Source organism: Danio rerio, chromosome 11 (assembly GCF_052040795.2).
Source record: "Danio rerio strain M-AB ecotype USA chromosome 11, GRCz13ab, whole genome shotgun sequence".
Classification (NCBI taxonomy): Eukaryota; Metazoa; Chordata; class Actinopteri; order Cypriniformes; family Danionidae; genus Danio; species Danio rerio.
The window spans coordinates 267,501-286,854 of record NC_141031.1 but is presented as its reverse complement, the minus strand read 5'-3'; the positions used below and the strand labels follow the sequence as shown (position 1 = coordinate 286,854).

Sequence of the window (19,354 nt, the reverse complement as noted above, 5' to 3'; positions counted from 1 at the left end):
CATTTTTTGATAGTCTACAAAACAAACGATCGTTATACAATAACTTGCCTAATTACCCTAACCTGCCTAGTTACCCTAATTACCCTAGTGAAGACTTTACATGTCACTGTAAGCTGAACACTAGTGTCTTGAAGAATATCTAGTCTAATATTATTTACTGTCATCATGGAGAAGAGGAAATAAACCAGCTATTAGAGATGAGTTATTAACACTATTATGATTAGAAATGTGCTGTAATAATTCTGATGTCAATGTGTCAAACAAATCCCTGATTGTTTCTCCAGACGTTTCATGCAGGAATTGTGGAAAACGTAATTGTTTTAAGGACTTATTTAAGAATTGATTAAGATGGTAAAATTGAAATACACATACTTGTGTTTTATTTAAAACTCTGTTTACACCACAGCCACAGCTGACAACACAGAACTTTTATCTTTATTTATGCTGTACATCAGCTTATTTATTAACAACATTACAATATAATAGCAAAACACATCATATAAATAACAGCAGCAGCTGAAGTGTGTTAAGTGTGTGTGTTCTGCGCATGTGTAATAGTGTGCAGTGCTGTATTGTGTGTGTTGGTGTTGTATATTACTCTACAGAAACCCTGTAATAAACTGCAGCACACTTACTCTTATTCTACACACTTATCTCTCTACATATTATTAATTATACATAATATTATTTCACTAAAGTTCCTTTGTTAAACTGTAGAGTTGAATTTTTAACATCAGAAGTGGACAGAGCAGAGATCAACATCCCATAATGTAATCCGCCACCCCAAATACACCCAAAACACTAGAGAATCACAAAAATACAGAAACTTTAAATCACACTCAGTGCTTCACCTTACATTATTTATTTATTTTCACCTCAGTCATTGTTCTTGTATAGAAGGTTCGTGCAGATATGCTGGAATCATCTAGCACAGGCCTGCTCAACCCTGCTAGCCTTCCTGCAGAGTTCAGCTCCTTCCCTGATCAAACACACCTGGGGCCTGTTTCAGAAAGGAGGTTAACTGAAAACTCAGAGTATTTTAACCCTGAAATGAGAGAAACTCTGGGTTTTCCGTTTCAAAATGGCAGGTTTGTTAAACTCGAGAAAGCAGGGTAAGTCAAGCCTGTTTCTGAAAGAAAGGTAACTTTAACTCAGAGTCAGTTACTGTGGTAACTTACTCTGTGAATCTAACCTGGTCAGAAGCAGGTTTTATTCTCTAAACTCAGAGTTTCTGTCGGTCTCCTCCCCTTTTTTAAAGATGAAGCGGTATTTCTCGCCATAGCCTTGCGTTTCCACCCACCTATTTTTATGCTTATTTTGGATACGTGCATAAAAACGATTGATAGAAACGTCATGATGCACATAACTTTTTAAAATATGCATAAAAAACGCGCATAACTGAGTAGGATAAACTTTTATTCGATAGAAAATGTGCGCATAAACTACGATGGAAACACTTTTACTGAACAAATTACAGTATGTACATTAAAAAAAGATCATGATCATATGATAATGAAAATGTGTGTAAATGAGCAAACCAGCAGGCTGAGCACACTGTAGCATGTCAAAAAAATATTGTTTTAGTCATTTTAAAATGCCTTAACTGTTTCAGTATTAGTGTATATTATTAATTACCTCCGAGCGTCTGGTGCGTGTCAAGAGTCTCCGCGTCTCATGGCTTCAGACGCCCCCATGTGTTCATTGTGTTTCAGCTTTGTCTTCTGACATTGAGGCGCAAGTACATTAATTAGGCTAAATAAAGAATTAATTGGCGCAGCTTCTTCTACCGCAGTAAATTCTGTTTTTACTGTTGATATTTGGTGCCAGTTTAATCAGGAAGTGACGATTTTTTTCTCTTTGACTCGTTGGATGGAATTTTATTCGCATCTTTTAAGCAATATTCCAGTTTTGGACATACATTTATGTAATAGATTTGGATGGAAACATAGCTATTGCCTACATTTTAGTCACACACAGAAGAACTGTACGAGAATGGCTTATCCTTTTTTAATAAATAATTAAATTAAATTCACCTACGACATGCATGTAACTAGATTAATGGGATTATTATTCTTTCTAAAATGATTTTTAGCACTGCTTACCCTCTAAATGTTATATTAACCTCTATCACTTGATCAATAAAAAAGGCAGACACACAAGTGCACTGTTAAATCATTTAAAACTAATAAATGTATAAAAAAGTTTAGAAAAAAAATAATAAACGTCACAAATTACATTACTTATTTTATTATACTTAAATATTTAACTACTTAAAAAGTGAAATTAGGCATTAACTTGAGCAGCTGTTTTCCCGCGCTAACTGTCTCTTCTTCACTGATGGTTGCTTCTTTTCAAATATATATGCTCAAATTTGCTATAACTTTGCATGAGAACATCAATTTCAGCTGGAGAAAGAAATGGTGATCTCTTTTATAAGATATTGCCATAGTCACTCGTAAAGTCTGCGCTCCATTGATAATGCCTTTTTAAAGTCACGGTGTGCGCGCTTAACTCTGAGTTGGTCTACTCGAAGTTGATTGACCCAACTCAGATCAGCTGTTCTGAAACCGAAAATTCAGAGTTTTTAATCTCTCGGTAAATCAACTCAGAGTTCAAGTTTAAACTCTGAGTTGTTTGAACCTCCTTACTGAAACAGGCCCCTGGACTGATGAACTAGGATCTGAACAGCACTGCATAATTACAGGCAGGTGTGTTTGACATGGGTTACAACTGAAATCCACAGGAAGGGAGATCTCCAGCAACAGGGTTGTCCACCCCTGCTCTAGCACATGGTTCTCACTGTCAGCCATTTTGGCTCAATGATGTCATCAAGCAACATGTTTACCAAGATAGTCGCCACTGTTATTATACAGCTGCCAGCCTACTGAAGCTGCCCTCCTGCTGTTGGAGAGAATAACAATGGCAAATGAACCTTAAATTAAGTTAAATGAACCGGACTGTTCATGTCAGATTCTCATACTCTGAAACTGTAGTTTGGAAGCTCAGCCCACTGCAGACCTTCAGAAAGCTGTATTTCTTTTCCACTGAAGATGCTGGAGGACACACGGGTGAGTGGATGATCATGCTGATGGTGAAGGTGAACTAATGCTGTGTGTGTGTGTGTGTGTGTGTGTGTGTGTGTGTGTGTGTGTGTGTGTGTGTGTGTGTGTGTGTGTGTGTGTGTGTGTGTGTGTGTGTGTGTGTGCGTGCGCTGCTGCTGCTGAGAGTCGCCTGATGTCCTCAACACTTCTCGATATGCTTGAGAGCGGCCGTCAAACCAGCTTTCCTAGAAAGACATTGCAGAAGGCCTTCAGCATGAGGTCGGGGAGGAGAACACAGCCGGTCAAACACACACACACACTGTTACGTGACAGATTGAGCTGCTGTCTGGTTAAATGGGCCGCTGGTGTGTGTTTGTGTAACCCTGAGCTCGTCTGATGGTTTTATGTTCAGAGTTATTCAGTCTTAACCCAGTTTACAGCACATCTATCACTACATTAATCAAAACAACTCATTCATCACACACACACACACACACACACACACACACACACACACACACACACACACACACACACATGTTTCATTATTAGACAAAACCAACATTAAAAATGGTCATTTGCTCTCACACTGAACCTCCAGTTCCTGCGCAAACATTATTTTAAACATGATTAACTAATAATTAATCACCTGTAATACATAATGTAGTAGTGTACGCAAGTTTTTACTACAGTTAATTGTAAAAATACAGTAAACTGAGTGTAGTATAATATACTGTACCCTATAGCTGGAGAAAACTACAGTACTGGATCATTTGTTTACATTACTGTGAATGTTGTGTTACCATAGCAACTGTAGAATCCCCACAGCAGATCAATCACTGTAGTTGTTGTGTTACCATAGCAACTGTAGAATCCCCACAACAGATCAGTTACTGTAGTTGTTGTGTTACCATAGCAACTGTAGAATCCCCACAACAGATCAATCACTGTAGTTGTTGTGTTACCATAGCAACTGTAGAATCCCCACAACAGATCAATCACTGTAGTTGTTGTGTTACCATAGCAACTGTAGAATCCCCACAGCAGATCAATCACTGTAGTTGTTGTGTTACCATAGCAACTGTAGAATCCCCACAACAGATCAGTTACTGTAGTTGTTGTGTTACCATAGCAACTGTAGAATCCCCACAACAGATCAATCACTGTAGTTGTTGTGTTACCATAGCAACTGTAGAATCCCCACAACAGATCAATCACTGTAGTTGTTGTGTTACCATAGCAACTGTAGAATCACCACAACAGATCAATCACTGTAGTTGTTGTGTTACCATAGCAACTGTAGAATCACCACAACAGATCAATCACTGTAGTTGTTGTGTTACCATAGCAACTGTAGAATCACCACAACAGATCAATCACTGTAGTTGTTGTGTTACCATAGCAACGGTAAAATCAACACAACAGATCAATTACTGTAGTTGTTGTGTTACCATAGCAACTGTAGAATCCCCACAGCAGATCAATTACTGTAGTTGTTGTTACCATAGTGACTGTGGAATGTAATGTAGCATGGCTCCGCAGCAGTGCAGTGTTTAAGTGACTGTAAGTGACTGTAGTATTGGTCACGTGTGTTGGCAGATGTACACGTGCTCCTCCAGCTGGTTGTGAGCTCCTCTAGTGGACTGGAATGCTTCATTATTGGCCTGATGATGGACACGGGGGTTATCTGTGTTTTTTTGCTGCCTTTCCTCATTCCGTGAAGATCAACAAGCTTTATAGGGGGTTTATCCACTGACGAATGACTGAGTCTGTTAGACACAAAAATACCACGGTACACTTCAATATTTACTGCAGTAAAGTATAGTATACTTTAATATTCATCCATTTATTTTCCTTTGCCTTAGTCCCTTTATTAATCAGGGCTCACCACAGCGGAATGAACTGACAACTATTCCAGCATATGTTTTACACAACAGATGCCCACTTCCTACTGCAACCCAGTACTGGGAAACACCCATACACACACACACACATACACACACACACACACACACACACACACACACACAGCTTGTGTTACAGTAAAACTCTTCATTCTGACTCATTTTTGCTGAACACAGAGACTATATTTTCTGCTGGTCTAGAAAATGCTGCTTGATTTGTTAAATTGTAGATATTTGGACTGGAAACAAGACACACACACTCACACACTGAGTAGGAAAGAGGTTTCATTGCAGTGCAGGTTCACACTGCTCTTTATTTTCATTTGTTTAATAGTTCAGTTTTAGTTTGTGTTTCTCCAGTGGCTGATTTTGTGACGCATCAGTGGTCTGCTTTAGTTTTGAGTCTCTCTCATATATTTGGCAGTGTTTATCTGTGAGTGAGTGTGTGAATGTGTGAGTGAGTGTGTAACTGCAGTGATGAAGACACACCTCACCAGCTTCAGCTTCACACATCTACTTCTGCTAATGAAAGAGTTTCCCACACTGACCAGAGACGTCCACTACAGACAATGACGAGGCTCACTTCACTGATCAGCACACACACACACACACACACACACACACACACACACACAGAAGTGTTTGTGGAACTGCAGAGTTTAAGAGTGATGCAGAAATAAAACACCACAGTTCCTCATTCTGAGAGCAGCATATGACCGACACACTGACGACATCCTGAAACTGCCTGTGTGTGTGTGTGTGTGTGTGTGTGTGTGTGTGTGTGTGTGTGTGTGTGTGTGTGTGTTATTGCATGTGTCAGATCAGGGTGTGTGTGTGATATTCAGATGGTCTTGATCTGTCAGAAACAGACACTCTTCAGACAATGAAGAAAACAAGACTACAAACACACACACACACACACACACACACACACACACACTCACCACTCACCACATGGAGCATCACAGGTCAAGGCAGACGCACTGTCAGAGCGTGACACAGCTTTGACTGAAGGCAGCGGTAATGAACGAGAGCTCCGACCTGCTGCATTATTCAGGACACACAACACACAACTTCAGCTCTACACAACCTCAGCTCTACACAACCTCAGCTCTAAACAACTTCAGCTCTACACAACCTCAGCTCTACACAACCTCAGCTCTACACAACTTCAGCTCTACACAACTTCAGCTCTACACAACTTCAGCTCTACACAACCTCAGCTACTCTCCAGGCTTTACTGTCAAAATACAGTAGGACGTCTACATGTTGATCATTGATAGTGTTTGTAGATCAGTGTTCATCTACACAACATGCTTACACAGACCAACACACAGCCCTGATCATGTGTGTATGAGAAGCTCAGATGATGAACATGATCAGCGTCAGCATATTCTCCTACATCAAGTATACGATTATAAAGAAGCTGCTCGACCACACACAGCATCATGATGACACACACACACACACACACACACAGCTTTACATTAAACCCTACAGCACATCACTGACGAGAACACACACATCAGGAGAACACAGTGATGACAACTCAAGAGACGGGTCACTCCGGGAAAGCCCATCTCTGGGTATTACCCACATCTATTGAGGAAACACACAGTACAGCAGGAGACTGATGCTGACTGATAATTCAAAGAAACAATGGCTGTTTTAAAGAGTTGTAACTTGTGAAATGTCTCCTATACCTGCAGCAGAATCCTCCATATTGCCTTTAATGCACTGAATAATCTTGACCGTGACTGTAACTAGTGTAGTCATGATGCTGGAGTGTCCGACTGCACAAAAATATCAGCATTCGATGCCATTTTCTATATTTTGTGATTTAAAAAAACATCTTAATATTATTATTTATTATTATGAATTATTATTTAATGCACCAGAGCCTATACCCAGCCTGGCCCAGATCTGACCCACACAATCAGGTTTTGCTTGGCCCACATGCCGCAGTGAATTACGGTACATGACTGGACCAAATCTGGCTTCCAGACAAGAACCAAACACAGATCATATCTGGGCCAAGTCTCAGCCAGGTTAATAACTCATAACTGGGCCAGATAGGTTTGAGTGTCATGATTGCAATGACATTGATAAACCCATGAAGCGTTGCGCTTTAGGCTCACTGTGGCTGTGCTTGATGTGACCTGATTGGTAGAATTTTTTTTTCTTTACTCAAAAATGATGTTAATGTTTTTTAAGTGTGGGTCAAGACTGGCCAAACTCACCTGGGCCACAATACATTGTTATAATCTGGGCCAAATACTACGTTTTACATCTGGCCCAAATCTGGTGTGCCGCTTTAAAGACACTCTGCCAAACCATATGTTGCATGCCAGTGCTGGATGACTGCCTGCTGTACCAGCTTTATACCAAATCTGGGCCAGAATTCTCTGCTACTAGGGATTAGTATTTTTGAATTGCACATCTTTGCATATTAGCCTACTTAATAGTGGTAGACAGCTAATACATTACCATTTATAGCCTATCGAAGACATTTTCCAGTGTTTATTTTGCATATAACATCAAATTTTTAATTAATTATTATTATTATTTTTTAATCGATGCAAACATGGCGTTTACCATGCTTTACCTTTTGCGCTCTATTTTAGCACTCTATATATATATGTATATAAATACATATAACGGTCCATTTTAGCAATATGTATTTTTCATATGTATTGCAGGTGTCAAACACACCCGACCATCTGTGGAGAAACTCATTTACTTCAAAGACAGACTGTCCTCTGATCCTCTGCTGACACACACACACACCTGATCACCCAACAATGAGCCTCTGATGGAGGAAGCTTTCATGCAGCTCCACACAGAGACAGGTAAAGCACTGGAATGTTGGCAGTGTGTGTGTGTGTGTGTGTGTGTGTGTGTGTGTGTGTGTGTGTGTGTGTGTGTGTGTGTGTGTGTGTGTGTGTGTGTGTGTGTGTGTGTGTGTGTGTGGCAGAGCTCATTAAAGTGTATGTTTTGGGGTCTGGTATGTGATCATGTGACCCGCCTCACACTCTACAAGTGTCACGTACACTCCAGGAAGGAGCAGCACACACACACACACACACACTGACCTAGACACAATCACGCCAAACACATTCAAACACACACTGACCTTAACACACACACACACACACAATCACAGCTCAGTGCTCATGCCACATGCCACTCAGTTCTGCATCCAGACAAGCTGAAGAAGGAGAGTGGTGAAGGTGAACTCACAGCTGAGTGAGCAAATAAAACTCTTTTGGAAGCTGACACTAATCAATAATACATTATCAGAACAAACAGACACGTTTAATTAAAGAAAACAAACTAAGAGAGAGAGAAACGTTACCAAAACATGTATTAGACTGAATTAGAAACAGGACAGGAGATAAAACAGCAATAATAGTAAACAAGACAAGAATCTAAACACGGCAGGATGAGGGAAAACCATGCTGTAATGCTTCACACAGGACTCAGCAAAGAGTGTGTGAACGAGGCGTCTTATTAGTCCTAGTAATCAGTCCAGCTGTGTGTGTGTAATCAGAAACTGGTTCCTTTATTTGTATTTACTGGACTTTTCTTTGCTTAGACTTGCATCCATAAGCACACGACTGTGTCAGACCGGAAACACAAGTTTGTGCATCACGTTTTCACAGTTCAAGCTTGATGAACTCTGACCTGTGACATCGCATCACTTGACTGCGTTAGATCAACTTATGATCAAAACATGATCTCTCTGGACTGAAATTTTAAATATGGACCAATCACACGCTTCCATTGATGTCTAATCATCATGTTTAATCCCGCCCCTTTTTACAGCACCATACTGCAGAATTTCTCCAGCTCAAACTCTAGCATGACCGCAGCTTCACAGTTTGAGCATTTGATTTGTCTTTTAATTATCACAGGATTGTTTCTGAAATCAGTCAAACTCTTTTCACATCACGTCCTGACTGCATCTGACACACCGCCGCCCGCAGCTGATGAAAAACACTGTTGTTTTTATGTGCTTCAGAATTTGATGTGAGATTTAAAGTTAACCCAGATATAGTTCACCTCAGATCTTCAATTTAAGATCCCGCATATACAGCAGACACACAACATCATTAACATTAGGTTAGATTTTGGTCATGATGTCAGGTGATCAAAATTCAATATCTAGTCAAGATCTAAGGACGATGTTTTATAAATGACCTCAAATTATGTTGATATTTGGTAGATTATAGGTTGTGTTGGAAAGTGACCAAAAGACAACATCTGATAGACGTCATGGTGATAACGTCCACACAACGTCATGGTGGAACATATCTAGACATTGATATTTGGTTGATTTTAGGTTGGACATTGGACAGTGATGTCGGTCTGACATTGGGTTTTGACGTCAACTCTATTATATTTTCCAAACAAAATCCAACATCCCCACGATGCTGGAGTACAACGTCAATATAACGTCATGTTGACGTCCTGTGCCTGCAGGGTATAGACAAACCATGAGTGGCAGAAGCAGCAGTATGACTTACACCACTCTACTGTTATTACTGTTCATGAGCTCTAGTTATTATTATTATTAGTAGTAGTAGTAGTAGTAGTAGTGTTAGTATTATTATAGTTTGTCCAGCTGAAGTTTACATTAATTCACCATCATCAGAACTGAACTCAGACGGTTAGCATTGACTGAAGCAGACTTATTTTTTGGGTTATTGTTGATTTTAATAAACATTAATGTGATGTTTAAAGAGAACACCTTGTGCTGAGACTTTACTTTATGTCGAGATAACAAAGTGTGCTGGACTGGAATGTTCTCCGCCGCGGGATGTACAGGGAGATCAGCGCAGGTTACAAGATACATCATCAAACTGCACACAGTGGATTTAGAGCTTTAATTATATTTAATTCTGATTTATTTCTGTAGCACTTTTACAATGTAGATGTGTCAAAGACAGGATTGTAGCCTACTACTCAAGAAAATAATGCCAACAAAAGCATTTGTAGGATACAATGTTCTATAAATAAGGTTAATTATGAATAAACTTGTCTGTGTGTGTGCGTGCGTGCGTGTGTGTGCTGATGTAGAGTGTGCTCAGTGCTTCACACACAGGGCTCTGCAGTGTTTTCAGCTGTGGGATTGGGCGTCTCTCAGCTCTGCTCCTGCTCAACAGTGTTTTGTCACGAACACTCTGGAAACTCTTTTCCTTTCTTTAAGAGTCAAACAAAAGAGAGCAGTGTTCAGAGCCTCTTAAACTCTGCTGATACGCTTACATAACGGCTGAGAGAAACAAAAGCTGGAGCTCTTCAAAAACTCAGACCTGAGAGACTGACGTCAGCTCATTCAGCACGCTCTCAGTCAGCAGCATGTACTTCTCAATACTTGCGTCACTTCACTTTACCTCAGAGTCCATCACTACATCCTCACTCCATCACACACATCATAAACATCTACAGGACGTGATTTCCATTTAATCTTAGTTTAGCATTAAACGACACCTGCAGGACTGCAGTATTCACAGTACACCTCACTGAAACACACCACACATCTGACACTCAAGACTACATGATGACTGAGAACAACAGCTCTATCAGATGTTCAAAGCTGAGTAATGTGTACAATGACCGCTTCATAATGTCATGTCACACTCTGCTTCATTGAGTCTGGTTTTACTGAATAAAGAGGCCAGTGTTCCTGTAAGTCAGGCGACAGAGGCACAAGGGTGTGTGTGTTTGTGTGTGTGGTGACTGTAATTGTTCCCTCATGTGTTCTGGCAGTCATACAGGAGCAGATATGAAACAATGCAGCAGAGATAAGACATGATCCCTGCGGGAAACCTGTGTTGGTTCTAGAAGCACACACAGATTCATCCTGACATTACACCCTCTGCCGTCTGTTTAATGCTCTTCATGCATTCAGACGCTAGTCGCTGGCCGGCAATGCACTGATCATTCTACATGATGGGATTGTATGAAATGTTGAGCATTATGATTGTTTTAGCATGTAAATGAGTTACAAAGGTGATTCTCATATTGAAATCTGATATATGGAAACATGTTCGAATCATATATATGACGTACAAGTTGATGATTCCTAAAATATGAAATATGTCAGATATGCTACAGATGTTTCCAAACATTGCAAAAATGCTGTGAATGTTTATTACTGTTGATCAGTTCACCATAGAGTTAATACTACTGTATACTGGAGCATTCATTAGCAAAGAGCTGTAGATACTATTATATATATACAGTATAATGCACTTTACTATATTACAGGTCAAAAACACTATAGTGTTTACTACTGTATTCAGTGTTTTTGGTCATCTTTTTCCTTTTGAATGTGTGTGTGTGTGTGTGTGTGTGTGTGTGTGTATATATATAAAAATAAAGACTAAATATGAACAATGGAAATGTTTGATGTGTGGATTTTAAATTTATTTCAATATTACTGTTAAGACATACTCCATTTTATACTTCACCATTTTATAAAAGGCTTTGTTTAATCTTAAATAAACGATTGTGTATTTTGTTTGCGTTAGGTTGTTGTGACTCAATGTTGGGTGAAATATTGACAAACTCAAATGTTTATGCCATCAATCCATCTCTTCTTGTCTTGTTTCTTTCTTTGAATTAGCAGGATTTGAACGTGAGTAACATAAGACAGTCGAGTGATGTCGTTTGGAAAATGTTTAATAACTTAACTGAACTATATTACACGGTCAAAAAACTGTTTTGCTTTTATCTTCATGACACAACTTCTTCCTTCCCGGAAGTGACATCAGCATATACTCTATATTAAAAATTTAATTACTATTAGTAAAATATTTTCAAGTTTTGCTTTTCACATTATTTTTAATTTATCATAAATAAAACGAAGAAATTACGGCTCTTATATCAAAGTTTGGGTAAATGCTTTTGCTGGATTTGTCCATATTTGACCCAACATTGGATTAAAACAACCTATTTTTATAACATATAAAGTAAAATGCACTGTACTACTGTAAATGTGTATATTTTGACGTGAGTCTGATGGGAATCAATACACAAACTTTCTCAGATGATATAATGAAAGTAATAATGCAGTAAAATGAGTGTGCGTGTCCTTCTGGAAAGTTCTCTGACCTTTATCACACTGTAATCTCACCTTTTCCCTCGTGCTGTTATCTGTGATCGATTAAACAACACGGAGAGCCAGTCAGGTCAAACGTTAAGCCCATATTATATTAACCCTCTGTGAGGGAGTTCAAGGCCAGCTGGAGGCCACGTCTGCTCGGTTCTCCTGACTGTAGATGTTTATTCTGACTGTAAACTCACTCAGCGATGTAAAGGGCTTCATTAACTGCTGGTCATTTATTAACACTCCAGGAAACAAGCACACGCTATTATTAATATTAGTCACTTCCCTATCAGATAATAATAGTTGTTTTCAATGAATAAGGAAGCAGAAAAAGATTTCATTTCTGTCCACAGAAACCAACATAAACCACACGAAAACAAAACAGCAGCAAGAACTGTACTATAGTCAGGATCAAAAACACTACAGTGTTCACTATATGGAGTGTACTACATGTTCTATAGTAGCTCACTTTACAACACTACTGCATTCATCTTATGGGGAGTGTCTCAATGGTGTCAAACTCATTCCTGGAGGGCCGGTGTCCTGCATAACATAGCTCTAATTTCCTCCAAGACACCTGCCTGACGGTATACATGGAAAGAGCTTTTTTAGCTGCTTCGGTGTGTTTAATTGGGGTTGGAACCAAAACATGCAGGAGACCAGCCCTCCAGGAGCGAGTCTGGGCACCTCTGGTAGTTAGTGTGCACTTGAGTCGATGTTCCCTGCAGACTCTTCTAGAAGATGATCATCCCTCCTGACACCTGCTGGCTGATATTAAAATCACACCTAACGAACAGTCAAATGTGCTGAATCACCCACAGGTAAAAGAGCTACAGTAGTGAATACTGCAGTGTGTTTGAACCATACTATAGTAAAGTGCATTGTGCTGCAGTATATATTATGGTATTTACAACAGTCCAGCATACAGGAGTGTTGCTCCAGCTCCATCACACTGTAGTATTTACTGTAGTGCAAAAACCTGTAATAAACACTGTAGTGTACTTTACTTTTTACTACAGTAAACTGTGGTGTAAAGCAGAATAATATACCCTATAGCTGGAGACAACTACAGTACTGGCTCATTTGTTTATATTACTGTAGTTGTTGTGTTACCATAGCAACTGTAGAATCACCACAACAGGTAAATTACTGTAGTTGTTGTTACCATAGCAACGGTAGAATCACCACAGCAGATCAATTACTGTAGTTGTGTTACTATAGCAACTGTAGAATCACCACAGCAGATCAATTACTGTAGTTGTTGTGTTACCATAGCAACTGTAGAATCACCACAGCAGCTTAACTCAAGTGCTTTAGTATAGTATGGTTCATCAACACTACAGTGTTTACTGTAAGATAGTGTTTGGTCATGTGCGCTTGATGACTGAAGCTAGCCGCCATGTCTAATAAAGCATGTAAAGGTCAGTCTGCAGCTCAGTAAATGGAGCTTTTTAAGTCACATGTGGAGTGAAATCCTCTCATGTCCAGAGCGAGTTGAGGAGTGTGGGCTGGTGTGACATGAACACAAACTCGCGTCATAATCAAACCAGCTTTTCAGGATGACTCAGCAGGTAAACAGATGACGACAGAGGTCAGGTGTGAGCGCAGGTGAGGTCAAAGGTCACATTCCTTACATTCTAGCCCTGAAGACATCTGAGTTTTAGAACAGTGTTATTTTAATCTGTATCACTTATAATACAGTTTTAGCTATCATAGTATCAGTCTTTAGTGTGCACCCAGCCTGAAGTGCAGCAAAACAGAATATTGACATGTTGAAAACAGAAGTCATGTTTAAATATGCAAATGAGGCATCTGAATCTAAAGTCAGGGTTAAACGATTGCTTGATTTTATTTCTGTTTGTGAATTACACAAAAAAAACCTGCTCTAAATAATGTAACTGACACACTGAGATGTATATATTTCCAGTACACTGGGTTAAAGGAAATATGTGTGTATTAGTGTAAGATCTAATACAAATATAGCAGAAATCTACAGAAATAAAGAGATTAATGCCAAAACAGAGCAAGACTAATCACTGTATTTCCTCTTTGAGCAATTATAAATCCCCCATTTACTTTGTTTTTAAGCGATACACATTAAAGACTCTGTAAATGATGAGAAGATAAATCAGTGCTGTACTGCCGCCCTGTGTTCATCAGAGCTGCTCCAGTGTCAAGCACACTTCACATTTAATCCAAAACCCTGCTGGCAACCATTTCCATGCTACTAGCACTTATTGTAGGATAATACTATTATTCCTTTAGGTGCTAGCACTTATTCATCAGCTTTACTGCGCATTCTGTAGACAACAGTACAGTTTTCAGATTCTAGATATGTGATATTTCAATATATATATACTATTAGAATATAATCAGTGGCTCAGTAGGTAGCACTGTGGCCTCACAGCAAGAAGGTCACTGGTTTGAGTCTCGGCTGGGTCAGTTGGTGTTTCTGTGTGGAGTTTGCATGTTCTCCCCATGTTGGCGTGGGTTTCCTCCGGGTGCTCCGGTTTCCCCCACAGTCCAAACACATGTGCTATAGGGGAACTGATCAACTACACTGGCACTAGTGTATGAGTGTGAGTGTGAATGAGAGTGTATTGGTGTTTCCCAGTGATGGGTTGCAGCTGGAAGGGCATCCGCTGAGTTAAACATATGCTGGATAAGTTAGCGGTTCATTGCACTGTGGCGACCCCTGATTAATAAAGGGACTAAAGTAAAGGAAAATGAATAAATAATCACATCCAAAATAAAAGTGTGTTTTGACATAATATATGTGTGTGTGTGCTGTGTATATTTATTATGTATATATAAATACACACATACATGCATATATCATATAATATATTTCATATTTAGATATAACATATATATTTGCATATGATACAAATTAAATATAAATTTGAATATCTCTGTAAACAATGTAGTTTTTTTTCTGTATGTGTGCCTATGACATGCATAATAGATAAATAAATATATATATATATATATATATATATATATATATATATATATATATATATATATATATATATATATATATATATATAATACACACATTTGGATGCAATTACTCAGATTTAATCATTGCACAGCACTAATTTATATTATATATTACCTATTATTTTGGTTCATTTTTAAAAGATACTCGTAATAATTAAATATTGGCTGTATCACCAGTACTTAATTGTTAGACACTATTAAAGAGACATTAGAGATGATTCATTAGAAACTAGTTATTATATTTACTTATTTATTTATATTATTTAACTTCCTTAACTGTTAATACATTTAATAATTTATATATATTAGTAATATTGTTAAATATAGAAGATATTTCAGTGTTTGTCTTGTTATTATAGCTACTCCGGCCTGCCGTGTAACGCTGCTGTCTGGACCGGCCTGTCCTGTCTGCTTTATCACTGATTGATTTTCCGCTTCTGTGAACTGAATCTTCATCATGACTTGCAGTTCTGATTGTAAGAGATTTAAGGGATAGTTCACTAGAAATTATTATGTCATCATTTACTCTCCTCAAATGATTCAAACAAACAAACAAAGTATCAGGTAACCATTGACTTCAATAGCATTTGTTTTTCCTCAATGGTTACCGGTTTTCAGCATTCTTCAAAATACCTTCTTTTGTGTTCAACAGAATAAAGAAACTCATGAAGGCTTGGAAACACTTGAGGAAGAGTAAACAGTGAGTAAATGTTTAATTTTTGGGTGAACTTATTTTTTTAAATAACATTTTAATAGTATAAAATGTACATGCCAGGGGGTAAGTATAGATTAAATTCAAGTATACAGAATGTACATATGTAATAATCAAATGAAGACATTGTAGAATTCACCAAGTTATAAAGTCTGTAGGGCTTTCTTAGAGAATGTTTGGGTGAACTGTCCCTTTAATGACGGGAGCGCGTTTCCTTTAAGACGCATGACGCTGTGAGTGACGTCTGCGCACGCGCCAAACACGGCGGGTAAATTGAACGCTGTTGCTAACCAACCGCCAGCCCGCGGTGAGCGATTATCTCCGGGTTAACAGCCCTGAAGCCGGCTTTATCCTCTTTATTTGTGCACATCTTCGTCCGCGTGTCTCCCGTGGGTTACTGGAGAATCTCACCGTCTGGAGGACCGCAGCTCTCACAGCAGAGCGGATGTAAACAAACAGAAGATCCGGTTTCATTCATTCACCAACGCTGCAGTTCTTCATCATCAGAGAATAACATGAGCTCTGCGCTGGTGTGTGTGTGTGTGTGTGTGTGTGTGTGTGTGTGTGTGTGTGTGTGTTTCATTTGTTTGTATGTGAGTGTGTGAATGAATTAGTGTGTGTTTGAGTTGAGTTAGTGTGTCCTCTTTATTTGTGTGTGTGCGCATGAGTAAGTGTGTTATTGTGTGTGTAAGACATGTAAGTGTAGGCAGTGTGAGTGTGTGTGTGCTCTTCATTTGTGTGGTTGTATGTGTGTACTCTCTCTGTGTGTGTATGTGTGCATGCTTCTCATTTTGTGTGTGTGTGTGTGTGTGTTTCAGGATGATCCGACACTCGAGCGCAACTTTAAGGGCCACAGAGATGCGATCACCAGCCTGGACTTCAGCCCCAGCGGCAAACAGATCGGTAACTTACACAGATAATAACATTTACACCAATAATAACAATAGCACAGATAATAACAGCTGGTAGATAATAACATCTACAATGATTATAACATTAACACTGATAATAACATCTATATGGATAATAACGGCAATAACATACTTCATTGATAATCTATACACGATACTAGCATATGCACAATAATAACATTCACTAATAATAACATACACCAATAATAACCATAATAACAGCTATACTGATAATACCATCTACACCAATAATAACATATAAACAGATAAAAACTATGATACCGTGTACAACAATAATAACATAACACTGATAATAACATTAACACTGGCAATAACATTACACTCATAGTAGCATTAACAACATTAATAACATTAAACTCATAATAAAATTAACACTGGTAATAACATAACTCTCATGATAACATTAACACCGGTAATAACAATACACTCATGATAACATTAACACCGGTAATAACAATACACTCATGATAACATTAATACTGGCAATAACATTACACTCATTATAACATTAACAACAGTAATAACAATACACTCATGATAACATTAACACCGGTAATAACATTACACTCATGACAACATCAACAACAGTGATAACATTACACTCATAACATTAACACCGGTAATAACATAACACTCATGATAACATTAACAACGGTAATAACAATACACTCATGATAACATTAACACCGGTAATAACAATACACTCATGATAACATTAACAACGGTAATAACATTACACTCATGCTAACATTAACGCCGGTAATAACATTACACTCATTATAACATTAACAACAGTAATAACAATACACTCATGATAACATTAACAACGGTAATAACATTACACTCATGATAACATTAACAACAGTAATAACAATACACTCATGCTAACATTAACACCGGTAATAACATAACACTCATGATAACATTAACAACGGTAATAACATTACACTCATGATAACATTAACAAAAGTAATAACATTACACTCATGATAACATTAACACCGGTAATAACATAACACTCATGATAACATTAACAACGGTAATAACATTACACTCATGATAACATTAACAACGGTAATAACATTACACTCATGATAACATTAACAACGGTAATAACATTACACTCATGATAACATTAACAACGGTAATAACATTACACTCATGATAACATTAACAAAAGTAATAACATTACACTCATGATAAGATTAAGAACGGTGATTCCATTAAACTCATGATAACATTAACAGTGAAAATAACATTACACTCATGAAAGCAATCACAACGGTAATAACATTACACTCATGATAACATTAACAAAGGTAGTAACATTACACTCATGATAACATTAATACCGGTAATAACATTACACTCATGATAACATTAACAACTGTAATAAAATTACACTCATGTTTCAGCCTCGGGCTCGGTGGATGCGTGTGTGATGGTCTGGAACATGAAGCCTCAGTCGAGGGCCTACAGGTTTACTGGACACAAGGATGCGGTGACGTGTGTACAGTTTTCTCCGTCTGCTCATCTGCTGGCCTCCTCGTCCAGAGACAAGACCGTCCGCCTCTGGGTGCCCAGTGTGTGAGTCAAACCTTCAGGAATGACATACAGGAATAAACTCAACACAACCACATTCAAGCACTCATCAGACAGACACTGCCGAGTTCAACCTGTAGAGTAGACTTCATTCCTGCTGTTGCAGTGCATGAAGGAGGATGACTTTAAGATGTAAGCTTCCTCTAGTTAATGCAATTACTGACATCAACAATAAATAATACAAACATTACAGCATTTATTCATGTTTGATGATGTCAGTACTAAAGAAGATGTTTTGAAGAATGCTGAAAAACTGTAACCCTTGACCTCCATTGCAGGACAAAAACAAATACAATGGAAGTCAATTGTTAGAGTTTTTCAAATTCTTCAAAACATCTTCTTTTGTGTTTAATAGAAGAAAGAAACTCATAAAGGATTAAAACAAGTAAAGAGTGAGTGAATGATGACAGATGACATTTTGGGGGAACTGCCCCTTTAAGAGCACCAGGAGACACTAGATGGCAGCAAAAGCCCTGAATTGAACAGCAAACCGAGTGTGTGTGTGTGTGTGTGTTAGTAACAACTGCTTCATTATCTTACTTAAGGAGGTCTTTTCATTATCTGTGCTGTGAGGGATTATGATAAGCGGTTTTTACTATATAAGATACATTATGTCTATAGAGAGTCCTCATAAACCCAATGTGTGTGAGCTGCAGATGGTGTGTGTGAGCTGCAGTCAGAGAAGTCTTCTGAAGGCTTTCCTCTGAGATGCTGCATGTGGGTGTGTGTACAGAAATAACTGCTTCAGAAAGCTGATAATCATGTTGTCTAAAAGCCGGAGCATGCCTCACCAGCAGCACTCCACTGACTCAAGTGTGTGTGTGTGTGTGTGTGTTTGTTTGTGCGTATGTATGCGTATGTGTATACGTGTATGTGTGCGTGCACGTGTCTCTGTTTGAGTGTGTATGTATGTATTTGTGTGTGCGCGTGTCTAATCATCATCAACACAGAGACTTGTGTGTGTGTGTGTGTGTGTGTGTGTGTGTATGTATATACACACTCAGCGGCCACTTTATTAGGTACACCTCACTAGTACCGGGTCTGCCCCT

General features: G+C 38.5%; 1 protein-coding gene across 8 annotated transcripts in view; it reads left to right on the top strand.

Annotated features, from left to right (window-relative positions):
• Nucleotides 1-19,354, top strand: part of poc1a (POC1 centriolar protein A) — a 521,349-nt gene that overhangs the window by 480,025 nt on the left and 21,970 nt on the right. For 5 of the 8 annotated variants that reach the window (XR_015501865.1, XR_015501864.1, XR_015501867.1 and 2 more), the window contains exons 1-3: nucleotides 16,018-16,301; nucleotides 16,590-16,674; nucleotides 18,119-18,290. The exons of 1 other annotated variant lie outside the window; for it this stretch is intronic. Coding sequence is in view for 2 of the 7 variants with exons in the window: in XM_087272093.1 (XP_087128219.1) it covers nucleotides 16,287-16,301; nucleotides 16,590-16,674; nucleotides 18,119-18,290 (272 nt within the window). In the remaining 5 variants the exon portion in view is untranslated. 8 annotated transcript variants of the gene reach the window in all.